General features: G+C 38.4%; 1 protein-coding gene across 2 annotated transcripts in view; it reads right to left on the reverse strand.

The window, feature by feature from the left end:
- The window catches only part of LOC127632516 (filamin-B-like), a 98,592-nt gene that overhangs the window by 56,318 nt on the left and 14,440 nt on the right, over positions 1–27,834 (reverse strand). For both annotated transcript variants that reach the window (XM_052111133.1, XM_052111132.1), the window contains exons 2-4: positions 4,456–4,704; positions 2,743–2,840; positions 571–718 (exon numbers count right to left, since the gene is read on the reverse strand). In XM_052111133.1, the coding sequence (XP_051967093.1) occupies positions 571–718; positions 2,743–2,840; positions 4,456–4,704 (495 nt within the window). The remainder of the gene's footprint in view (positions 1–570; positions 719–2,742; positions 2,841–4,455; positions 4,705–27,834) is intronic.

A 27,834-nucleotide genomic window follows, 5' to 3' on the forward strand; every position in this document is an offset into this window, starting at 1 on the left:
TGTGAGATTTAAATGTGGTCAACGCATTTACCAAAGTTACATTTACAACTGTTGCAGTTTCAAATGTTATAATACAGGTATGATTCTATTAAAAACACAAACAAAATTATTTGTGGTCATTATTTTCTTTCTTGAAAAGTAACAAAAAATTATTTTAGTTTAGCTTCAGTTTTACCACTTAGTTTTGGCTTTCATTTCAGTTAACAAAAATGTTTGCATTTAGTTTTCATTTATGATAATAATACATCACATCGGTCATCAACGATATTGTGTCAGGTGAGTGAGAAGGTCTCTGACCGTTACACCCAGTTGCTTTTGACAAAACCATCAAATCTGACAAGGATCGATAGAATTGCGAAATCCTGAAACCAGAGTGGCACTTCCAACGAGCCGTGAAACATATTTGAGTGATTTGTTGATAACGAGATACAGAACTTCAAGAATACTCACATGATATCTTCTTGTTTGCATGTAAACAAAAACAACAGGACTAAACAGATACTACAGTAGATCAGTTTCACCGAATTCTTCCTACAAACTCCCACTGAAGCCTGCGAAAGCATCTCTCACCTGGACCGTAGGCACGAGCCTTCTTGGGGTTGAGTTTGGGTTTGAGCGGGGCTCCAGGCTTCAGTTTGGATTTGGGGAACTGTGACAGATACGTCATAACGGACTGTTCGTCCACACTGGGATCAATGATCTCCTCCGGAGCGATTACCTAGAATGGAACAAGGTGTTAAAGGTGTTTTCCATTGAAACGGAAGTCTGTCATGTTCCAAAAATTACATTAAATTTAAAGACCATGGAGAGGTCACAAATATAAATATGCTGGCAGTTATAAATGGAGCCAGAATGATCTAAAAATATATATATTTTCAAAATACAATTCAGAAATGCACAAGTGAGAGCACAAATATTTCCCCAATTGCCCACACAAATACAATTTGTTTTTACAAATACGCATCTATAAAGTTCTAGAATTAATTAGCATTAAAAGAATTGTGAATGTTGTTACATTTATTTATGGATCATTGAATCTGCATTTGCAAATGCGTCCGCTTCTGAGACCGTCAATCCGCGCATCTGATCACATGACTCATTGTGCATGACACCACGGAGACTCACAGCATGTGGAGGCTCATGCTACTCTCCACGATCCACACACAACTCACCACACGCCCCATTGAGAGCGAGAACCCCCTAATCACAACCACAAGGTTACCCTGTGTGACTCTACCCTCCCTAGCAACCGGCCCAATTTGGCCCATTTTCACTTTGGATCTGTGTGTGGCTATTTTGAGACTTTCCTGCCAGGTTTTGGTTCACAAATTGCCTTTTTTTGCAAATATATTCTTTTTGAGATCATTCTGGCTCAATAGTTCTACAGTGTTGCCAAGAATGGTCATTACTCAGAAATATTTCACAGCCGTATTCTGCCATTGACCAATCACAATCAAGTGCCATGTAACAGCGCAATAGTGCCCACCTACTTTTTCAGCCATTTTGGTTCCAGTATTTTTAAAGTATACAGAAGAATATTCAGATATATGCAATGTGTAGGTAGTGTGAGAGTGTTGGGAGAGACTTAATTGCATCATTCATGGGAGCGGGAAGATGCTACAGATCTCTTTTAGTGTGATTTGTTTGCTGCAATTCTCTGATTGGTGGATCTCTCTTCAGGATTATGGGTAATGTAGTTCTTCACCAGGAATTCCACTATTAGACACGATTTAAATAACGTGAACTGGTGGCTTCAACAGAAGCATATTCTATTGATTAACAAACGGTCTTTAAAAGTTTATAAGTTATTGTTTACTTCCAGAACCAGACTGTTGCCCTCTATATTGACTTATATATATCTGTCGGTTTGTCTACGCTGTTGAATGACTTCAGCGCACAAGTCATACAGACTGCTTTTATGGTGCTTTTCTGTCCTTTTTAGAGCTTGGAAACCACTGGTCACTTTAAACAGTCATGGTTTGGTAATCGTGCCGCCACCGAGATGAGCCGCCACACACACACAACAAATTTAAACGCACAACATATCGGACCATAATAAACATAAATATGATAAACGTCTCTGAGGACTGGCGACACATCCACTGTTCGTTTACCTGGTCATTCATGTTTAATTGTAGGTCCGTTTTTGAAGTTAATCCCTAACGGAGATTTAAATAAGAGTTTAAAGTATTGGATCAACAGGATTAAAAGTTCATTCAGATTTACTGTGAAATTTCAAATCAAGGTCAAATGGTAACCCTGATGATTTTTAAACAAGGTTAAAGATTGGTGTAATAAAAGTATTAGATAAACTTTGATTTAATCTAAATTCAAGATTACTCCTTGTGTGCCCACCCTTAGTGTCATCAATCTGAATCTACTTCTCGAAGGTCATAAGCTCCAAACTGATTTATGAATAAGACAAGGGTCATGGTTGTCCTAACTTAACATAAAAAAATATAGAAATCCTGAAATACTGTGTGTTTGCGATATGGTGAGTATTGTATGAACTTTGAAAATTTGACTACCTCCTCTTAGGCAAACAATGCAGCCTTTACTGGCAGATTTGCATGCAAACTATAAATACATTAGCATCATTACAACATACAGATCCCATCCTTATTCTTATCATCAGCCTATTAGCATGAATGGGGAGAAAGTAAAATACCATAAACATCTTTCACTGTAGTGGGAACCTTCCAACACGTGACTCGTAATGAGGGTTCAAAGGTCTCGGCTCACCTGTGGAATTCCGAGCCAGTCGTCAGCGAGCTGCATAGCCTCTGTGGCATTTTCTACTGGCTTCTGTGAGTCCCAGATCTCCCAGTCAGGACACAGGCCTTTAAAACACAAATGGCATAACATTTCAGAACTGCTCTAATATAAATATCTTCAAAAACATGACAAATGGAACAAGATACATTCATAAGGATGACATAATTAGAGTGGACAATTGATGCATGTCACCAACTTTCTGAGAGTTTGTGTGGTTGACAGTGCTAAGTGTCCTGTGTGGTTGCTAGGCAGTTGATGATGTTAGATGAGGTGTTCTGAGTGGTTGCTAAGGTGCAATAAATCAGTTGCTAGGGTGTAACTAAATGGTTTATACAGTGTTATGAGTGATTGCTAGGCAGTTGCTGAGGTGTTCTGAGTGGATACTAAGTCGGATCAAAGCAGTTGCTAGGGTGTAACAAAGTGGTTGCTAATGCCTTTTAAATGGTTGGAGAGAAACAAATATGTTGTTGGGCAGTTGCTAGGTAGGGCAAAGGTATTTTGAGTGGTTGCTAGGGTGCAACAAAGCAATTGCTAGGTTGTAAGTGGTTTGCCAAGGTGTTCTTTTTGAGTGCTAGGTAGTTGCTATGGTGTTTGGGGTTGTTGTGAAGCAATTACAAGTTGTTGCCAAGGTGCTACTTGGTGGTTAATAATGTATTTTAAATATTTGCTAGTGTATAACAATGTGGTTGCTATGGTGTTCTGATGGGTTGCTAGGGCATAACTTAAGCTGTTGCAAGGGTGCAATTAAGAGGTTGTTAGGCAGTTGCTTGGCAGCTGATAAAGTGTTTTGAGTGGTTGTGTTCCGGATGGTTGTTAGGGCATAATTAAGCAGTTGCTGGTTATAAGTGGTTGTGATCACTAGGCTGTTGTATTGTGTTCTGGGTTGTTGAAAAGCATTCCCCCAAGTGGTCCAGAGTGGTTGTTAGGGGCTTACTAAGTGGTAACTGATTTGTTCTTTGTGGTTGCTGGGGCGCAACTACACTGTTTTCAGGGAGCAACTAGGAGGTTGTTAGCCAGTTCCTAGGCAGCTGATAAAGTGTTTTGGGTGGTTACTAGGCAGTTGTTATGGTGTTCTGGATGTTTGCTAGGGCATAATTATGAGTGGTTGCTAGGGTACAACAAAGCAGTTGCTGGCACACAACAAAGTGACTTACCTAGGTGTTCTTAGTGGTTGCTAAATGGTTGCTATGGTGTCTGGGGTCATTGGGAAGCCATTACTTAGCATACCTAGTGGTTGCAAGGGTATAACAATGTGGTTGCTATGGTGTATTAAGGGGTTACTAAAGCTGTTCTTAGGTTGTTAGGCAGCCACTAAGTGGTTGGTAAGGTCGTTTGCTATGGTGTTATGGGTGGTTGATAGGCTGTTGCTATGGTGTTCTGGGTCATTAGTATTACTAAGTGGTTGTAGGGCCCACTAAATGTGCACTAAAAAGGCCTTCCTCACTTTGAATCAGCAATAAAGCTACTCCAATGTTGTAAACATAACCGGTACTTTGTTCAGACAGTTCTGCCGTGTAAGACTTCTTCACAGCTGTGTTTTGTGGTGAATTCACTGTTTCTATGCAAAAATGGACCAAACACTTCCAGCTGTCCAATAAACACAAAACCTTTGCATAAAAAAAACCTTCTCAAACACACACTTTAACCTTTAATGTTTAACTCAAACATTCAAACCATCACCTGGAGCACAGCTGTCCACCAGAGCTCCCAGCGCCCTGCCATTCCTCCAGTCCTGACTGAAGTTGGTGATGGGGAGGTCAGGCACTTTGTTCTGGATCCAGCCCAGGAGTCTCTGCTTGGGCGTTTGTTTCTTGGCTTCGTCATCATCTTCATCCTCCCATACTGGCATGGAGATGGAGTAATGGAGAATGAGGGTCCACACCATACCCAGAATCAACTTCAGATTGCCATCCACAATCGCTTTGCTGTCTGTTGGATACAAGAAGAAAAGGTTAAATGAGAGTGCTATATTTGGGTAAATTTTTGGGTAAACTACCCTTTAAGATTAGAGTTAATAGGAAAAATGAACATTTGGTTTAATTCACTTAAAATGTTTCCATGAGTTTCCGCAGCTGTTAGTTATTAACATCACTGTCAAGACGCATGTTCACAGAACAGCTGTAAGCTTCTGCACACTTCACCCGCTGGTTGAGTTTAATAACTGCAGGCGTGCGTTTGTGGGAGTGGTAGACAAACACATGCTTGGTGTCCTGTACTATCAGCACTCTTCAGCAAACATCCTCTCTGCTTGCCGTAGAACAATCATCTGAGGTGAACTTTAGCACACTGCAAAGCAAAGGGCTGACAGAAATCAGAGCTAGCCTGAAATTAGTTTATACATTCTGGTGTACATTTTTCTTAAAATTGCAGACCCTGCTAATGCCTGACAGTTTAAATGATGTGTTCCAGTTTATAATGTTTAGGGTTGGGTACAGAGATCTGGTATATTCTGGCACTGCCTCACCGCGAATAAGTAGCGCAAAATATACAACGTGACCAGAATAGTGCGATACCCAAACAAACAACATTCACTAGCAACAGCACTAACAGTGTAGTCCAACTACTCATAATTTTTGTAGTATAACTGAATAGCGGTTTGAGTAACAAGCTATTTTTTTCCAACAATAACTACGTTTCGATCAAAGGATTTTTGGCGAAAAAAGTTTTAGCGCATCAAAATAAATCTGATGGAAACGCACATTATCGCTAAAATTTCACAAATGTCGACATAATATTTTTCCATTTAACTCAAGCACATAAACTATGTCGATACATCAAATGTCGCAAAAAATGGTTTGTAAACACTTTGTCGATAAAATTGGCATTAACGGAAAAATGTAGTGTCACATGACCCCAATGGTTAGCCTGTGTTAATCATGATGACAGTATTGAAAGCAGATTTATTGTACATGATTATGGATTGATCTTTACGGCATATAGAGCCGATCTGCAAACGGGACACTTCAGGAGTGCAACACTAATATCTCCTGCACATTGAACAAATGAATGGCCATTGTTTGCGACTAATTTTAAATCACAGTATCCATCCATTTATTTATTAAAGTTTCTTTTCCACACCATTCAAAATAATGAGGGCAGTCACGGAATTAGCCCACAAAACATAAAACATATCATTTCTGTGCATTAAAAATAAATACACAATACTAGGTGAAAAGCATGTGCTTTTTTTATATTTATTTTTTAATAAATTCTACAGCCCAATTCTATTCAATTATTGTTGAGTTTTACTTTTGCAAAAATGCCAGCAAAATTCTCTGTATTAAAAAAATTACCAACGAAAAAAAGAGATGAATTACATTCTCAGAATATTCGGCAAGACTTTAAACGATCGGAACTATTTGTACAATGCAGAGTTCACTTTCAGAAAACGAGATTTTAAACATTGAAATACTTTAAATCTAACCATCTTTAACTCGGATCACATACAGAAAGTTTCCGGCACTACTTTTGCCGGCAGGTTGCCAGTTTGAACAGGGTCATGACGATACGCTTTCAGGTCGGATCCGGTGCCAACCTGCGATATGTGCAACATCAGGTCCAATATTACAGTCCCATCAGAAGAGCAACTGCTCCCTTTTGATTACAATTCATCCTCATCAGATTGCTTTTATTTGTTAATTAAAATGACAGTAAGATTTTTTGAATGGAAACTGCTTCAGGGCAGATTTAATTTGCACTAAACGAAAACCTATGCGACAGTGGTTTTTTTAGGCATGACATCATCCCGCAAACGGGCAGAAGGCAGCAAATGACACAATTAAAAATAAATAACAACATTAAACACTATTAAGTCTTGCCATTTTCTCATCTTGCTCAAATGCATAAAAAATTATTATTATTTTTTTTTTAAATCACCTTATTTAAATGTTACCCTCTGCATCAAGTCCCATGAAAAGCATGCTAGGAACTACAAATCCCCTGCACAAATCCCCTTGCTGTTAAACATACTTGATTGGTTCACATTCACCCTACATAATGTAGGGTGAAGTGCACATTTAAGAAAACAAGTTTAGAAGAGAAAATTTTTTATCACAAATAAAATGACTTCGTAAACCAGACAACCAGCATGTTCCCATTATTTCAGTGCACGTAAACGTGAGATTTTGTAGCTCGATGTGTTGGTGTTCACATACTTGAATTTCACGCCTAACTGAGATGCTAATTGTTTTCGTGCATGGTAAATGATGCTCTACATAAATATCAGATGATACAATTTACAATTACAGTATTTAAAAGATATTATTTGCTTAAGTTAATGCATCGCTGTTATTTACTCCCAAGTAACGTGCAGTGTGGCGAACTACATTTTCAAAAGGGTAACTTGACTGTATCTTAACTACTGTAGGTAATGAGTAGCTTGTAGATTGGGAAGCTTTTTTCAAAATAGTTTCCCCAACAATGATGCATAAACAAAAACTGAATAATGTGTAAAAATGTTTTTAATACTCCGCAACAATCAGTTTTTTTCATAAATGAAACAAATACCAAATTTGTGTGCTTAAAATGTAAAAATAACCTAGTGACCCTGGTTCACTATCTACAGGGTCATGTGTATCAGTCCGACACCCACACTGGTACAACAAACCAGACGGTGGAATGTTCTGGCAGCGCTTGGAGAGGGCGGGACGGAAGATTCAGTGTATCTCTGGACTGCAGGCCATGGCTGAGCATAATTCATTAGCGTTAGACTCAAGGGATAAAGACGAGGTTCCAGTTTAATGGGATCTCCATACTCCCCTTGTGAGGGGGGAACAGCTCAACAATAGAACAACACAACTGCTGATTGTTCACATTCAGGGAGCTACAGAATGAAGGTTGCCATGACAGCAGGAGTTGAATCAAACTGGCAACCTTCATGAATAATAGATGAATGCCAGCAAGTTTTGTAAAGCTGCAAATAATAAATGCACATAGACCACAGATATTGTGTTTAAGTGTTCATGCTGAGAGAACACGGAAATTAAATAGTTGAAAACAGTGTCCTTCAAATCTTTATGCTCCCTATTAAGAGACTTTCCAACTGGATGATATCAAATGAGGAAAGGATAAACCCAATCAGATGTCTAAAAACATTGAGATTACAAAGGTGTCCAAAATTGTGTCCAAACACTGACAATCCAATAATGATAATACGCAAACGATCAACTACCTGAAATGAGTCAGTAAGTGTCCTTACAGTACCACTAAATATGGAGAAGATTCAGAGCTCTTTTGGTGTGCTTTGTTTGCCACGATTCTCCAGTAGGTGGATTCTAAATGGAATTGTTCCCTCCAGATCCAGACTCTTGTGATCCGTTTCGAATGCTCAAAGCTTACCATTATAGCGGCTCCATAAGTATTAGACCCAGTGACCGTATAGCCTCCTTTAATGCAGGAAAACGTAAGCTTAATAAATGCACAGATTCCTCTTGAATACATTTGTGCAGTTCCAAGCATTAGCAAGGGTCAAGTAGGTTTTGTAAAGGTAAACCTTTGAGCTTGTTGAGCTCTAGTTCTCCTGGCGCCTGGAGCTTTAATATTGACATCTCCTTGTGAACGGCTCTACATTAGATCAACAAATACTTATGCAACTGAAGAATTATCACCAGACCAGCTGTAGATTGTTCCTTTCTAATATTACACGGAGCCACTGCCATCATGGAGGGTGGCCAACCAATATGATGCAATTCTGATGCTCAAAATTATCATCCGTTCACTGAGAATCCAATGAGCGGTGTGTTAATCAAACTATTGCATTCAAAATGGGCCATAAAAGCCTAGTGATGCAACTTCGCAATGAAAATGTCTGTTTCTCATATAGTGGTAAAGTATTGTGTAATTGCCATTGAAGACAACTGAACAACTGGCTTTCTACTTTTTAAAATTCTCCAATAAATTAGTCAATAAGCAAAATTAAACCTACCGATCTAACCGCAATTCCGCTACAGTAGGACGAAAGTTCTGCAGCTGAAATCGATGAATCAGAAATCTTAATCACTGCCCCCAGTGGATGAAGTGGGAAGTGTTGTTGAACAGGTGAGCATGTGAGCTCCAGTTTCAAGATGAAATGTCCACATGGTGGCGCCAAAAGCAAGTTGCATTTTTAGTTGTAAATGGTGCAAGTCAAGAGGAATGCCTTTTCCCAACCCTACCCCCTAACCCAGACCATACCCTAAACCTAACCTTCAGTGGAGTAAAAATGTAATTTTAGAGTGAAAATACAACCTCCAAATCGTGCATGTAAAATACGCATTTACACGCATGTCTTAAACAAGGGGTTTTCAAAGAGTGGATAAGTAAGCCCCCAATTCACAAGACTGCACCCCCCTGTATTTATTATTGTCTTTATTTATCTTTTGATTTTACTTGGTGAATTTATCATAACTCTCCGTGCCTGCCATGACATGCCAGGGGAGGCGCACTTCCCGGTTTGAAAACCGTGGTCTTAAATCATCCAATTATGCTCAATAAGCAGACAAGGTGTGTCTTCTTTCTTTATCGATGTAAAGCTGCAAGTCGTCGTCAATCATCAAGGGTAGATTTTTTCCCCCATTATGCAGATTTTCACCTTAAATCGCATGCCTCTTTACGGTTTGGCGTCAAAAGCAATGAATAACGTGATTATTTCAAATGACATGTAAACCTGGATTTCTTGCTTTGTCGGATTTTTCTAAATAAGCTCATTTTTCAGGAGTACTCAGACAAGTTAAAAAAGGTTTTAGTCATTCTGTAAATAATTACACTATTATTTCATTCTTTCCCCTCACTGGTGTGTCTCCTTTGGCTCCGCTTTTATGAGATTAGGTGTGAATCAGAGGCACGACTGCAGAATTTCCTCAGGGCGGGTCTCCTTAACTCAACAGAGCATTACGCCAACCGCTCTCTCATGCCTGAGAGATATAATAAGGGTTTACCCACAAACCCTGAGTGTATGTGGGCTGCAGGGATCTCCAATGGGCAGATTTGCTTTCTCAGATCTTTCCATACTGTCAACAGAGGGTTTGGGTAAAAAAAAATAAATCAAGATTTCAACTCCTCTGGAAAAGCACTTGTAGCATTCACGTATCAACATAAAAGACATCAAATAGGGAACCAGAGTTGGGGAATTACTACAAAAAGTAGAGGCGTTACAAACTAATGTTTGGGTTAGATATAAACAATTCGTAGGCCAAGTCTCACGTAAATTGTAAATACGGTCACGTTTTCAAAACATTGTTTGAGTATACCAACCAGTTCAACAGTGGCTCAACCAATAACATGAGCTTGGGGCATGACAATCTTCTTTCAGGAAGACAAGTCGAAGTTTGAGAAACTTGTTTAACAAGCGTTCCGTTTGGTGACAGAGGTGCAGAAATGATCAAATTCACCTTAAAAGGACATTTTTAGTAGTGTGACAGTTTGGCTGTGTAGCTTTTCTAGTAACAAGCCACTTTTCCTAACGAGCATCACAAAAGCATCGCTGCTTTAATATACGCTTTGTGCACACAGCATTACGATCTAGCAAACTGAAGAAATGATCAAACATACTCTCCTGAACTCCCCTGTATCTCATATGTAGCACTGAATCAGATTCATTGAGGGGAGTCTTTCCGTTTGGACGATTCATTTAAAATGAACCTATTCAAATAAATTATTTTGACATTGTTAGCTAAATATTTAGTAAAACAGCTGTTCACTATGTTTTTGACTAGCGGGTATTCTATTTTTGTGTTGTATGTAGTGTAAATGTATCTGTTCAAATGTAATGCCGTCACTCTAATAGAGGATCATTCATTCAAAAGCCTCGCTTAGCTTCAGTTATGTCATTGTACAGTCCTTATGTGGCTTCAATGTAGTTATAGCTACTTTTTTTAAAGTGAAGCTTGACTGTAATTTAACGGTTCATTTTAAGTAGCTTGGCAAACTACCAGACTGACCCCGTGAAAATGACATGACTGTGGTGATATTTATGCAAAATTATATTACATGGTTCTTTATACGTATCGTGGCGGTTTCAATGTGAATGTCCACTAAGTGGCGCTCATAGTGAGTTGATACTCAACTGATGATCTGCCATTTTTCTTCTGATTTGTCTGAAAGAAAATAAGTCATTATTGTTGTAGTATGTTCAGATTTCATTTCACCAGGAAATTGCCGCAACACGGACAACGAGCCACGTATCATGGGGAATGATATCTATCTCTCTATCTATCTATCTATCTATAGAGAGAGAGAGAGAGAGAGAGAGAGAGAGAGAGAGAGAGAGAGAGAGAGAGAGAGAGAGAGAGAGAGAGAGAGAGAGAGAGAGAGAGAGAAATAAGAGTAAAGTGAAAAAGCTTTACTCCATTTTCATTCATGTTTACTAGACAAAATATCACTTAAGCTGAACTTAGAGAGTTGTATTAATTAAATGAATAATCTTAAATTCCCTGAAATTCTTTTGCTTACAAATCCATAAAATTAAGATTTTACGTATGAACTCAAGCAATAGTAGTGGGGAATACCCATAAGCCCTTGCGCTTGGATAATTTAAGAGTGTTTGTTTGGTCAAAAGAAAGTCATGTGGGCATTTTATTAGTTGCAATTAAGAATTCATAGAGATTTTAGCCCTTTTAAGTATTAATGATGTTGTTTTACTGTAAATAGCCGTTTTGTGTAAAGTCACCATTAGGGCGAGAAGTGTTCCACAAGTGCTCAACTTGGATCCTGTTCAGTCCATGCAAGTTATTCATGTGCATATGCATAGCTGAAGTGCAGCTTTATGAGCACTTCTTTGGGGAATACATTTTAATGACTGTCCTCAGTTGTTATTTTTTTTATTTAAGTAAATTATGTAGAAAAAGTGATATAAATGTTCATTTGAACCTCTATACTAGTTGATAAATCTCTTGTGTGTGACAAATATTTGTAGGTAAATAAAGTTGAACAAACAGTTGTGTATATCTTACAAAGGTTTAATCGCTGTGCTGATTGAAAATTACCATTAGTTGAACTGACTTTAAATATATATTTAGCATTTTTGTTTCACACCAAGTAAATCCAACACATTTTTTTCAGTACAGATTTATTGTTGTTGAGTTAAAGGCCTAAACTCGGAGTAGCTTGGCAGACTATAGTTTAGGAGGGATCTGGTTATTTCCCACCGCACGACACATGGGGAACATTTCAGTCATTCACAATGATAAAGAGACATCTTGGAAAAAGCCTTAAATAATTTTCCACCAGTAGAAGTATAATCCTCACTGGTCAAACTCAACAGTCAAGATCACAGGCCAAAAAAGGAAATTTACGTTTCATTGGGATTATTCAAAAGGATTGAGATGAGTCGGACCTGTCAGAGTTAAGCCCGGCCGTTTGACAACAGGCACATGCGAAAGAGCAGCATCTGGAAACGTGTTTAGGCTAGAGTGGAGTAACATACAGAGACTCCACCCATAAACGGCGTCATACAGTATCCACATTACATCTCTGTTCATCGCATGGCCACAGCCAGCCCAAACTGAACATTAGAAAGAGGTTTGGGAGAGGGAAAACTGTCCAGAAAAAGGGAAACAGTTGTGATGCAGATCTACACGTGGGTAAATCGCCCCTAAAACAAATGAGAAACGGAGGCGCATTTTTAAATATTTTGAATCGTGATGTGTATTTTCAAGACAATCAAGCACCCCTACCTAATACTTATTATTATTATTATTATTATTATTATTATAATAAATAATAAATTATTATTATTATTATTATTATTATTATTATTATGTATTATATATTATTATGAGACACACACACACACACACACACACACACTATTTGAAGTGCGTTTTGATTTTAATAAAATCATTGTTAGTAATGTTTTACTTTTATACCATAAAAACTGTATTAGAGTAAACTAGAACACGTATATTTGTGACACGCATTCAACACGTGTCCACACAAGTTCTCATTACTGTGGGGCGACAGGTAAAACATTTGAACCTCATGGTACTATTTGCTGTAAAGCCTTTAAAACAATTATTACAATTGTATAATCTTCATTGAGAATAATGAGAAGAAAAAAGTCCTAAAATGTACTTTATTTTCTCAACACAAAATAAAATTGCTTACTTTTTGTAGTGAAATATGACCCAGACATGTTTTCATGAGTCAATCAAGTAGTATAAAACTTGTTCAAGTATTAGACAGTCTGTCAATCAAACGCCGGTATCAGCGAAACTAAAAACACAAATCATTTAAAACCAATGCATCTGTGATGAAACCAAGAATGCAGGCGATCACTCATCTTGAAACAAAAATGAAAGCAGCAGTCATCCATTGACCAACATCCGGCAATATACACACACACACACACACACACACACACCGATTCAATGATTGAGGATAGAGATCAGTGCTTGTGCTGGTCACCATGGAGACCAAGCAAACCGAAAAAGAACAATACTTGAGGAAGAGGGAGGGAGGCAGGACTGGTTTCCAGACAATCCGTCTCTTATTGCGACACTTGCAGACCTCTTGAAGGCCACGAAGGCGACTGACAGCAAACTATAGAGCTGCAGGATATAGCGAACAATGATTACATCTCAAAGTCTTTCTACAAAGTTAAATATATAGGCCAAGATGCCAAAATTATAGAAATGTGTGTATTTGCCCTGTAATGGCTTAAAAGGGCGTCTAATTTTCCCAAACAGAGGAAACTATTTCATCCAAGTATATTCAAAATGCTAACAGCAAGTCAAATACAGTAAGGAAAAATGTAGTTTTAAATAACCATGGCATACTTTCTCAAGTTTTTCCAAAAATAAACTGAGGGTGTGTTCACACTTGTAGTTCGGTTCTCTTGGTCCGGACCAAAAAAGAAAACGATACATGTAGTCCTGGTTCGTTTAGCATTCACACTGAGATTTTTAACACCATACCTATCTATACAAAACCAAAGGCATCAGGGAAAAGTCACGATCTGATTGGACAGCTTTTATGACGTATATTTTCTAACAGAACTTACCGAATATCCAAAACAATGCTGCTGCTGCTGGCGAAATGCGCTCGTTATATTCATACATGTTTATATGGTGGTAGTTTTACCAGCTGAGAACAAATGAAGAGTGTTAATAAAATGTGTAAAAGGAGTCAAAACAACGCCAGGAATTCCTCCATGTACACACAAATGAAGATGCTGCAATGAAAGCTGATGGTGTTTCGACGCTTTTCCCGAACTGTAATGGGAAACATAGACCCTATGATGAGAAGAACCAGGTATGCTTGAGGTCAGTATTAATTACTTCCTGTTATTGGTCCGGTTAGACGCCTTCGGTGCAAGTTGCGTTCATATAATCAAACAACCCGCACCAGAGTTCGTTTGGAAGCGGACCGAGACACACTATTCAGGCGGTCTCAGTCCGCTTGTTTATTGCGCACCAAGATTTAGGTGACAGCGTCCACACTTGTTCAAATGAATCGCACTAACAGAGCAATCGCACCAGAGTTCATTTTAATCGAACCAAACCTGCCAAGTGTGAACACACCCTTAGAAACAATATTTCATTATTTTTATTAAAATACTCCAGTATAACAATGCATAACATATGATCATACACTGTATATTTACTATATTAGTGTTAATTTGATTAAATTAAATGTAATATTAAATTACATGTACTGACTTTTATTAAAGTATATTTTACATTAAATAGAAGAGTTAGAGATTTGATACGGGCAACAAAATAGTGTGATTATCATACATCATGCAGTCCATGTTTAATAACAACAGATTATTTCATCGGGACACAGTTGTGTGTTTTTAGAGAGTTGTGTGTTATAAAGTTGTGCCTACAGGTAATTCAATAGGGCTTTCCTGCCCCATTCAGTAAATTGTGAGCCACACCTGTGCTGCAGGACCTGAATGAAACCTGGTCAAGGTAATGTATAACTGAACGAGACGCCCGAGGAGAAAGATGCTTTCATTTCGACAAGAGGAACAAACACCTGTTGTGTGTAATGACACACTGCGTTTACTACAGATAACGTTAAATGTTCAGTCATGACGTACTCAAGATGATGTGACCAAGATAGAAGACACAATTTGTTAAAGAGCACAAGTCGTGAACCCTCTGAAACGGAGCATTACACACAGCTATTTTTAGCAATAGTACCTCCAAACTAAACTGAAACTGGTTGAATCTTTCAAAAGTCATATGGGTTTGGAACAACATGCAGGTGAATAAAAGTTGAAAGTATTTACATTTTTGGATGAACTATCCCTTTAAGAGCTCTTTTCAAAAGTATTCTTCATTTAAGAGCAGGACATGAAGCAATCTCTCACCATCTCATCGATCTTCACGTGCAGAACGCGTGTGGTTTGCATTGCTTGTGTGAAACATGGCCAAACAGAAAAAAACACTTATTTTTCTCTGATCTGAAAGAACAGATTTGCTGTGGCCCCAAAAATGTATTTGGACACTTAAAGGGACAGTTCACCAAAAAATAAAAATTCTCTCATCAATTACTCTCAACCCATCCCAGATGTGGACTTTTTCATCTGCAGAACACAAAAGAAGAGTTTTAGAAGAATATATTTCAGCTCTGTAGGTCCATACAATGCAAGTGAATGGTGACCAGAAATTTGAAGCTCCAAAAAGCACATAAAGGCAGCATAAAAGTAATCCATATGACTCCAGTGGTTTAATCCATGTATTCAGAAGTGATGTGAAATATGTGGGCGAGAAACAGATCAATATTTAAGTACTTTTGTTACAATAAATTCTCCCATGAAATATGTGAAACAGCAAAAACAAGCGCGCGGCGAGGAGGGGGCGTGGCCAGGCCAGGGGATTCACGCCCGGCATGGAGTTGCCCATTCAGAGGGAGGGAGAGAGAGAGAGAGAGAGAGAGAGATGAGGAGATTGGGACGCAGTGTTTTTTGTGTGCACTTTTGTAATGTTTCAGTTCAGTGTTTTATGTTGAATTTAAGTCTTTTATTGTAAATCTGGCTCCTGCTTCCTCCTCCCCCGATGAACGAGAGGCTTGTCTGCCACAAAGGGGAATAGCGTGGCAATAAATGTGGACATTTATAGCAAAATAAATGAGATTTTTCATTTATGGGTGAACTACCCTTTAAGATTCCCTTAAAACAGATGAACGTTGCATAGCATTAGATCAACTATTAAAGCAGGTGGCATTCGTTTAAAAGGAAGATTTTTAAGCAATACATTTCACATGAAGTGGTTGTTAGCTTTGAAATGACGCCACAATAAACATACGCTGTTAAGACGATGTATTTGAATACTTTCTAGTTGTTAAGGGAAAGTTTGAGCAGCATTTTAATGACACTTGCTTTGAGAAAATACATTTGGCTTAAGTGTTTAAATACTTTTTGGGGTCACGGTATACACAATATAAAACCTCTTAAAGTAAAAACCCTCAAGTCAAATACGTGGTGAAGTGAATGTGGGCCTGGACGCACCTGGACAATATAAACAGGACGCAACATGAACTTTGCCAAGTTTAAAACAAAAGGAGAGACAAACATAATGACCGTCCTTTGTGTTCGAGAAGGAAAAATATGCGAACACCAATTCATTAAACTGACCTGATGTCTAACCATCAGAAGTGTGTTTTTAAGAGTTTCGATTAACATGATTTTCAAGCAGATCAACTTGTTTTTGCATAACATTATTTGTATGCAAAGTGTAACATGCAAATTAAAAGACAAATAACAAAGCCAAAAGAGTTCTCTATAAAATTCTGGTCTCTTGATATGAAAACATGGATCAACAGAAGCCCAGTGCGGGACAGCGAGCCCTCCACCCAACATAAACATGTCCACAGGAATCTGGGAGTTTTCAAAACTGTGAAAACAGTGCGATTATCTGTCCGAGTGTGATTAAATGTTGTTGAATGTCTTATCACAGAGCTACCATGGGGCCACTTTGGAAACAGAGAGGCGCTTGTTTCACGGCACTCTTAAAGTAGATCCATAACTAAAGCGGACAGCTTCCTTTGTCAGACACTGGATTCCGATGGGGAGCGGGGCGGGGGGGATGGGCTCAACAAAAAAAAAAACTCATTATGTGCAAGATACCAACCATGGCTTCTATCGGACACTCCATTTCTCAAAGACACCTGAGAGTCTGCCTCGGCTCCGGTTCTTAATTTGGATCCAAAACGGAGCTTTATCGATCTGCATGAAGATTACTCATTTCCTGTGCTGTTGCTCATTACCTCATGGGTGATGATGTCATGACCCACAGATGGGAAAGACCATACCAAGCACAAAGTGATTATTTTATGTTGTTCTGGAAAGTATTACAAATCTTTCACCAAGCATGCTTTGACGGGCCAACTAGGGCGACAATGTTGGACGAGTTAAAGGTGATAGTTCAACCAAAATTGAAAATCCGGTCATGTTTAGTAGAATGTCCAAGCAGGTTTGGAACAACACGAGGGTGATTACATGATAATAGAGGTGAAAAAGATGTAAAATCTCCCCTTAAGCAGATAATTATCATGATTCATTGGCTGAAAATGACTCGCATGCCTGTACAAATGGGTCTCTTTATTCAACGCAGGCATTATAATGGCATTACATCACATGCGTTTCATCTTTATGTTTATAACATGTCATTTTTTCATAAACAAGCGCATTGACAGAGAAGGAACAGGCAAGTAAAAGCAGTAAATCTTGTGAAAATCACACTCTTTGTCTTCAAAGAATGCGTTTAAAGCTGTCAGGCCTCTAATCTAAAAGTGCTGACAAACAAGAACATCATGAAACAGGATCTCACAGGGCAACACGAGTATTGCTTAGGCAGAGCAAAGTCCCGTGCACTCACGATCTGGGGAGATTTAACATCTCAACAACACAACCAACTGGATAGATACACTTAAATGGTATGTGCAAGTGGCGTTTGCCCTTGCAAAACACTGCGCCACAATGCCAGGCTGTTGCTATATGGTTGCCAGGGTTTTCTTGGTAGTTGCCAAGTTGTCAAGAGTCGAAAGAGTCCACCCCCCCAGTCAAGAGTCGAAAGAGTCCACCCCCAGTCTTTAAGACATTCTGGTTTCTAGTGAAGGCTCGAGTCCCTGCTTCAAAGCAAGTCAATGGGATTTATCAATAGTTTTATCTCTCGCCATGTGAAAATGTGAAGTTTGATTACTTCAAAAGTAATCACACACCTATATATAATATATAATGGACTTAGAAGAAAATGTTGATTTAAAAATCTACTGATCTCTGATATCTAGTAGCTTTTTTTCGCCTAACTTGAAATAATGTCTTTAAAATTCAAATATTAGTAATGTTTAGGTGAAAAATTATGATTTAGTTTGTCAGCATGCCTTCGCAAACACCACTCACGGACCTTTTTTAACCCGTGTTCCTCGTTATATACATTGTAAACAGCCACATGCCCTATTGGGAAAACAGTCATCAAGTCTGAAATGAGCTGTGAGAGTTTTTAGTGTGTGTGGTGTCAGTAATCAACAGCGTAAACTCCAGACGCTCGGGGGTTCTTAGTTTAGTAGCAGTCAACAGTACGGCGTCTCTGCCCTCGGTCACGGTGCCTCCTAAGAAATGACATCATCTGCAGATGCCCGTGACTGAACACGTGGGGCTTTACCTACAGGAGGACATTCCATTCCCATGAGATCATGACCATCCCCCTGGAGGGGCCAGCCAATCAGAGACAGCGGGGATACAAAGACCCTCAACCACATTAACAGTCCAGTCAGGTCACCAAAAACACCCAGTGAGCCAAGTCTAAACTACTGCAGTCCTCGCCATGCTGCCACTTAAAGTCCTGCATTCAATTATTAACAGTTTTTACGGAGCCAAAAGGACAGTGGTGAAAAACAATCTAAGATTTACTAGGGGAACCCAATGTGGCTAAAAGGGCTTGTTGAAAGGAAGAGTAGTAACGAAAACTCTATTTATGCGCCCTTCTGTTGTTTTAAACCCATCCAATTTCCTTTCTGGGGCCGTGAAACACCAAAATGACAAAAAAAAGCACCATAAATGCATTGCAAGTCTTCCATATACAAGCAGCACTATAAACTTAAATAATGCTATATTCTCATATTCACTAGTATGACATCAGAAAATGTATAAAGTACTTGAGGAACACATAGATTCTAATAACTGTAATATGTTATATATTAAATAGAAATATTATTAAAATTAGCATAAATTAAAGTCAGTACAACAAATGGTACTTTGATGTATAATACTTGACAAATGTACACTAATACATATTTGGAATTTTAACAGGGAACATTTAAATTAGTTTACTATTTGCGTCAGAATATTTAAACGTACAATTTTAATTTAATACATGTATTTTTTATGGTACAATATTGTAAATAAATAACAATTTTAGAAGTAAAAAAGTATTATTTACTTTATAGTTCAAGGAGAACTTAAAGTAAATAAACTCAGCAAAAAAAAAAAAAAAAAACACCTTATTTTAAAGATAATTTTGTAAAGATTCAAATAACTTTACAGATCTTTATTGTAAAGGGTTTAAACAATGTTTTCCATGCTTGCATAATGAACCATAATTAATGAACATGCACCTGTGGAACGGTCATTAAGACACTAACAGTTTACAGACGGCAATTAAGGTCACAGTTATAAAAACTTTCTACTGACTCTGAAAAACACAAAAGAAAGATGCCCAGGGGTCCCTGCCTATCTGTGTGAACGTGTCTTAGGCATGCTGCATGGAGGCATGAGGACTGCAGATGTGGCCAGGGCAATAAATTGCAATGTCTGTACTGTGAGACGCCTGAGACTAGACTAGTGCTACAGGGAGACAAGAAGGACAGCTGATCGTCCTCGCAGTGGCAGACCATGTGTAACAACACCTGCACAGGATCAGTATATCTGAATATCACATCTGCGGGACAGGTACATGATGCCAACAACAACTGCCCGAGTTACACCAGGAATGCACAATCCTTCCATCAGTGCTCAGTCTGTCTGCAATAGGCTGAGAGAGGTTGGACTGAGGGCTTGTAGGCTGTTGTAAGGCAGGTCCTTTCCAGAGATCACCGGCAACAACGTCGCCTATGGACACAAACCCACTATTGCTGGACCAGACAGGACTGGCAAAAAGTGCTCTTCACTGACGAGTCACAGTTTTGTCTCATCAGGGGAGATGGTTGGACTCGTGTTTATCGTTGAAGGGATGAGCGTTACACCGAGGCCTCTACTCTGGAGCGGGATCGTTTTGGAGGTGGAGGGTCCTTCATGGTCTGGGGCGGTGTGTCACAGCATCATCGGTCTGAGTTTGTTGTCATTGCAGGCAATCTCAACACTGTGAGTTACAGGGAAGACATCCTCCTCCCTCATGTGGTACTCTTCCTGAAGGCTCATCCTGACATGACCCTCCAGCACGACAATACCACCAGCCATACTGCTCGTTCTGTGTGTGATTTCCTGCTAGACAGGAGTGTCAGTGTTCTGCCATGGCCAGCGAAGAGCCCAGATCTCAATCACATTGAGGACGTCTGGGACCCGTTGGATCAGAGGGTGAGGGCTAGAGCCATTCCCCCAGAAATGTCCGGGAACTTGGAAGTGCTTTGGTGGAAGAGTGGGGTAACATCTCACAGCAAGAACTGGTGAATCTGGTGCAGTCCATGAGGAGGAGATGCACTGCAGGACTTAATGCAGCTGCTGCCACACCAGATACTGACTGTTACTTTTGATTCTGACCCCCCCTTTGTTCAGGGATGCATCATTCCATTTGTTTAGTGCAGATATTTATTTCACCACAATTTTACATTTAAGGCAAGATTCTTTCATATTACAATTATTAAACAAACATAATAAAAAAAAAAAAATGCACTGATGCATCATTTATTAATCAAGTAAACGGGGCAAATTTTGTGTTCATGTCATTAAAAAGGTCCCGCTTGTGTCTCCGTGCGAGCGGTTTTACTGGTACATGATTACACACTATTATGCTGGTCTGGACTGTGTCGCTCTGAGATCTGGACAGATGAGGAAACACTTCAACAGTGTGTGGAACACCAGAACTCAATAACGGCATGTAATAACCTGCAATCAAAAGTCATTACACTAATGCATTTATCTCAAATTACCATGCATTTGTAGTGAGAGGGTTTTGAAATCAGGAGATTACAAATATACAAAGAGAAAAATCTTAAATAACACACAGGAAAACCACCCATTTTGAAACTTTTGAAAAGGTAAAAAACCCAAAAACAACAACCAGCTTTTCTATTTAAAATGAGTTTGATTTAATATGTAAACAAACTCAAAGCTTGACTGACATTGTAAGTGGATTTTAGAGGAAATAATTGCTTCAAAGTCAAACACAAGCCCAAATTCACAAGCACAACACAATGATAAAATAGTTTTACATTCAGGACAACAACAGTCCACCAGCCCGGTTTCTCTGGCCACCGCCCTTCTATTTCATCAAACTTTTGCATATTCATGAAACACTCAAGTTTAGTTTTCACGTACGCAAGGGTATGGCGGGGCGCTCTAGAGATTAAACCCTGCATTTATTACAGTTATTCCAGAGCGATGAGCTCATCCTCCTACAGAACATGCAGATGATATTTGTACTTGAGTGCTGGGAGGCGAGCATATGGTTTATACGATGTATTGTTTTAATCTCACCCACTCACTCAAAGTGTGCATGGGAGTCGTTAAGAGAAAGGCTGCATTTTGAAGGGTTGCTGGAGGAGTTATCGGAGTATTTCGCTCAGAATATGGAGTCAATACATGGGCCATAATCAGCCAACAAAATAGGAAACGCGAGTCTCATCTGGATGGCTTTTGTGATGTATTATGGAAGTACATCATTAAAAACAATGTAAAGTTAGAATGAGGGCTGGAAAATTTAACACGTTAATTACGGCATGTTAAAAATTGCTAAAACATGCTAACATACTAAAATTGGCATATACTGTATAACTCTGCAGGAGTAACACGCTCTACCCAACTGCACATTAGGGATGCAACTAACAATTATTTTGATAATCGATTAACAATTATTTGAATATTCGCTGATTATTGCAACAATTAATCGTTAGCTTTTAACAGATTATTCAGCTTGTGGCTCGACATAAAATGTTGTATTAAATGTGCTTACTAACAATAAAGAGGAGAAAATCATCTTTTAAAAATTCCTCTAAAAGACATTCACTGAATTAAGGGGAAAGAAAAAACTAAGTTTAATTCTATTGGAAAACAAGCCAAAACAAAAACAAATCAAACTTGTTTTGTTGCTGTGTATAATGGGGTGAAGACTACACCTCCCTCTCCTTTCTGTTCACTTCAATCTTTCACTCACCAAAAACAAACTCTCTCTTATTAATAAAGCTGTGTATTGCCAATATTCTTCACGATAAGAAATTTACAGTGACATATATTATGATTCAATAAGTCACGAGCCATCACGTTATAATCTAGCTGCATTAAGTGTCCGTGCTCGAGGGACGAGCGACCCGTGACCGTGTTCATCAGCCGGCTGCAGTTTCAATCTCTCCCCTTTAAATCGGGACATTCGCACAACTCATAGAAGAGGCACTGACCACACAGAGAAATGCCAGTTTGTAGTTATTTACATGATCTGCTTCTGTATTATTTGAACTTTAATAAAGCTATAATGCTTTAAATATAACTGCATTTAAGATGTAACGCCTGAGTGTTTCCTTTAAAGAGCTCCGACTCTGCGTATTCCACAACGAGAGCGCTTCGGAATTTACTTTTTTACCTCATACTTTGATCTACATCCCCTGAAGCTGTTTGGAAGGTTTAGAGTGCAACTGGACTGGGATCAGTGTAATTCATCTTCTCCTCAGTCTTGTGCGAACTGCAGTGCTGCTCTCATGCGTCATCATTACAGTTTAATGTGATCCCATGTTACGTTAAATGAGATCAAACTACTATTCGACAACAACATTTTTGTTGAAAATGTTTTATTGTCGACATCATACTGCACATCCTAACACAGACACTGATTGTGTAGAGCAGTGCACACATCTTCATTACACGTGACACGTGTCCAGGGAATAATAAACATAAGAGTGGATTTACTGTATGGAAAATAGAGACTTCACCTGCAAGCAGTGAACCAGGCGTGCAAGAGATGAGAGCAAGATGCCGTATCTCTTTGCATCACCCAAACCTGCTCACTCACTCTCATCTGAACCACAGCCAAAAGCGAAACCACCTGATTGAGATCCAGCGTGTACATTCAGGAAGCTACAGCGAGGTGAACTTGTAGAGATTGAACGGCAGCCATTCAACGTGCATTTTTAAATAATTAAATTAAAAGGGTGACTTATAAATTTATATACACTGTCTAAAAGATCTTGTAAGAAATTTGTGATTATATTCTTATATCTTTTTGTAATGTATCATGTACCATGACTAATCGTGATTAAATCACAGAAAACTGTGCAATTAATTAGCAGAACAAGAAAATCGATTCACAGCCCTAATATAATGATATTTTGCAGAAAGTAAATGGAGCCTACATTTTTACCATTAAGACTTTCTGCACGTGACATTATTTTCAGGACACTTCAGCACATTTTAACCCCCGATTGTCAATGGCGTAACACATCTGGACATTTTACAGGTACTATTCCCATTGTTTTCAATGACAATTCTCATTACCGTAACACATAGGGTTGTAAATATTTGTACACTGACAACGATTTAATAACTATTCTTTACCTATGATTAAGATGCATTGTGAAATCTGAAATGTGGTCATGAATTGAATAAATTTGATTATTTTACAATGATTTATGGTTATTTTATAAAAAACGAAATATGCACGGCACCAAAACCAAATAAGGAACAAAAAGATTTGAATGAGTAACGAATAAATTTTACCGAGTGATAGATCATGAGACCTGTTGATCAAAAATAAATCGAAAACAAAAATGCTAAAAATAAACTAATTTTCATAGGGGATAAAAATAAGGCAAAATACAATTTAATGGCTAGTTATAAATCTTTCTGGCCGATACATTTCCTCAGTTCACTCGCCATTAGAAGGAATTACGCAAAGTTAATGTTGTGCCCTGGTAAGTCTTCTGTTGATTTGTTGCTAATGTAAGGAAACATAACTAAAATATAGGAAGGCAAGAAACATTCCAGTGTGCATAAATGTACTTTCACACATCCCATAGGTCTCTCGAGAATCCAGTTGTCCCAAATGACTTTACCTTGAAATAACTATGATAAACAAAACAAATTGGCTGTAACCGTGTCTTCTAGCAGGTAACCGCAGCTGGGATACATTACGGGCGACACTAAGTGCTCTTTAATTGGTTGATTCTGCTTAAGACATACAGACTCGGCTGTTAAAGCAATAGACTACTGCTCAATGCATCCTGTAAGCCTGTTTTACTTCACAAATGTAATTAATGCACCAGTGCCACAGCTACAATATTTTTAATAGACTCTAAACGCTGGTCTGTTTAAATGCCTTTAAAAAACCACAGTTGCTTCAAAAATAAACTATTACGTAAACATTACAAGCTCAATTCCAGTTCATTTATTGACAAACCAAGTCACAGAAACTCTACTACACACTAGTATCAGAGTTTAAGGTTAATAGAGCGAGATATAAAGTACTATGCTGTGCATGGCACAATAAACAGTGGTTTAATAAGGGTGGAGTATAATTAAAGAGATTTAACAAAGACCAAAGATGGTCTGAGAAGCTTCTTATTAAATCATAGCACTGTTTTGTGGAGAACATATAATCTTTCCTCGGCCTTTAAGTCACGTTCAATCCTGTCTAGACTCAATAATGTCCTTATCTACATTGGGTGGGGCTTGGTCAAGTACATTCACATCGAGGTCAATTTCATGCACTTTAAAAGTTTGATTTCAGCTGGACCAACCCTATAGTTTGTCTTTTTTAAATGTTATGCAAATGCTTTAGTATGGCCGAAATGGACTAACATACTGAGATAATGCAATTGTACACGTTAATCGGTCCACAATCACCCTTGTTGTCGATCAGCATTTCAGGGCAGGCATTGCTCGACAGAAGTGGCGTTCAACATGCATTTACACACGGACACGTTTCCTTAAAATATTCAATTACACTTTGTGTCATGTATACTTGGACTGACTTGGATTGTAGCTTGATTATGCAATAACCTGCTATAAATGTACTGATTCACAGCAGGTTAAAACCCTCCAATGTGGCTGAACTAAATCAGTTCTGGAAATAAGAGTGAGCCAAAACTCCCCACAGTGTTGTGAAAAACTGATCTCCAGTTATCAGAAGCATTTAATTGCAGTTGTTGCTGCGAAAGGTGGCACAACCAGCTATTAAGTTTAAGGGGGCAGTTATTTTTTCACACAGGTGATATAGGTGTTGGATAATTTTTTTTGCTGTATGCAATATATTTGAAAACTGTATTTTGTCTCTACTCCAGTTTCAGCTCGCTAGAAAACAGAAGAAATCAGGAAGGGGCAAATACTTTACAGACCTGTACATGAATTATGTCTGCTTTGTCAAAGCCAGCAAATGGCCTGTTTGTCTCTCAAATGTAAACTTCATAATCATGTGACTCGTTGCTTCCATTTGAATAAGGAAAAAAGACATCCAAACCTTGGCTAAAATAATCTCTGAGGTCAGATTCAAGTTCAACAGCCAGAGATTTTTATCTCTTCTAAACAATCGCGTGACGGAGAATCCAATAAAACACTCGTTGGTCTTTGTAAACGTACGGAGCATTCAGAGTCTGATGCTAGCAGGTCGTTGGCTCACCATGCAAACAGTAGCACAAGAGAGCCTGCAAAAGCAGAACCGGTAGATGTCTCAGGTTACCTGCTTTGAACGGGACACAAGAGCTCCTGTATGAAGCCCAGTGTAACCTCAGAAAGTGTCTATTGTAGGAGCTGAGGGCAAAGAATAAAAGACAAGAGGTAGAAACCAGCTAAACTCTCTGGGACACTCTGAGAAAGGGTTTCAAGAATGGCCGACTGACATTTCTCATGCCATAAAAAGGGTCTTTTACACTTGAAGACCAGAAATGTTACTCAAAACCAGCCCGTAGGGGAATCCGTTATGGACTGAAGATTTCTCGCTTCATGGTCTGTTCAAAGCAGCATTCTAAAACAGCGGCGATAAAATTAGCATAACCTGCTGAACTCAAAAGTTCAGTTTAAGTTTGGAGCGCAATCAAGTTTAATAAAAATAGGTAATAAGGCCTTTACACAAAAACTACTCATGCTTATGTAATTTCAAACTCGCATGACTTTCATCCGTGGAACACAAAATGAGAATGAATATCTCATGAACGAGCTTAATGATCGCGCAATGGATACATGTATGAAACTTCAGGTTGTTTCACACCAAAACAATACCAATTGTACATCTTCAGAAGACTTGATGATGTCGCACAAGATGCAGGAACAATAATTTAAATACTTTTGGGTCATTTTTAAGCTTTAATTAAAGAGAGTCCCTATCAAAGATGGAACTAAATATTTATAACATTTTCTACTTTTATGTTCCACGGAAGAAATCCGTATACACGACACGAGTCAATGATTGAATTTCAATTTTTTTGGTTAACTATTCCTTTTAGGAGAAAAGGGAAAGATCCTTAAGACAACAATCTAAATGAGCACATCCTCTGTAAACCCCAATGTCGAAACCTGCCTCAGTGCACACAAAAAGGCTTTGAAACCTTTTTACAAATGTGAAGTCATCCCTGCCAAGCCGAGCCAAAGTAAATAACACAGTAGGCTGGAAATCCATGTAACTATTCGCAAATCATTTGAGCTATTACGAGGACAAACAGCACTGAAAACACACATAGCAACAGAAAAATGATGGCCCTTTTGGCCAACTTTCCAAATAAGCAGATTGCATTTCTATAGAATCTTTGTTTTCACATTTTATTTGTCCTCATAAAAATCCCTAGTGCTCCCTAATCTGACAGACACGTCTGAACTATAAAATCAAAGACCAGCTTTGGTACCTTCCACAGGGCATTACGAGCTAGGATACGATTCCTGAATAAGCACAGAAACATTGGCTGCAGCCCAAGTGTGGAGACTCCAAGATTTGAGGGATGATACTTTGTGACTTTACAGTGGATTGATTCAAATGCATCTGAGGAATAAAAGGAATAGTTCACCCAAAAATGAAAATTGTGTCGATTTACACACCAGCATGTTCCAGACCGTTATGCAGAACAGGAAAGGAGAATTTCTAACGAATATCTCCGACCGTCTTTTCAAAATAATGGCAGTTGATAGCGACTCCATTTAAAGCTTAAATATCTCCCAAAAGTAGTCCATGTGACTCGTGCAGCATATTCAAGGTCTTCTAAAAGGCATACAATACATGTTGTGTTGTTTCTCACCAAAACCAAAGTCATTTTAGTGAAAATCATGACATCCATTCAGTGTTAATCTTGTTAATGAATTTCCTGGCATCATTTTATTTTTTTGACAGTGGGATTTTAGATTGTCAACAATAACAAAGATAAGAAAAAAATATGCATAATGACAACAATCAAACGGTTTTAATTAAACATACTGCTGACACAGCAGAGTAACTTAAGTAGCTAATATTGCAGTATATTTATTATATGGTATTATTTAAGAGCTCATGTTTTCAGGGCAGTATTTTATAACATATTCATCTTTTAAATATTTGACACACGTTTAAACAATTCGAAGTAGATAACAGGTTTTCAAAATGTTTAAATATTTGGTTAAAATTTGGTCTGTTACAGTCTGATATGTTTATTTATTAAAATAAATTTGCACATCAAATAAAATTTTATTTTTGTTGACTTAAATTGTAAGCCAGAGTAAAACTGACTAAAACTGAAATTAATATGACATGATGAAATAATGACGAAAAAGGACATTATCGTAAAGATACAAAAAATATGACTAACATAAAACAAAATAAACACTGGCGAAAGTAGTTTGAAATTTATGCTGATGAAATCGGTCTGTATTTCCTGAAATTCTCATCACTGCCCCCAGTGGCTGAAGATGGAAGCAGGGGTGTCATGAACCTATTTTTTATTTTTTTTTAAGGGGGCACCAAGTTCAGCCACTGC

The sequence above is a fragment of the Xyrauchen texanus genome, chromosome 39, assembly GCF_025860055.1.
Source record: "Xyrauchen texanus isolate HMW12.3.18 chromosome 39, RBS_HiC_50CHRs, whole genome shotgun sequence".
NCBI classification, from domain to species: Eukaryota; Metazoa; Chordata; class Actinopteri; order Cypriniformes; family Catostomidae; genus Xyrauchen; species Xyrauchen texanus.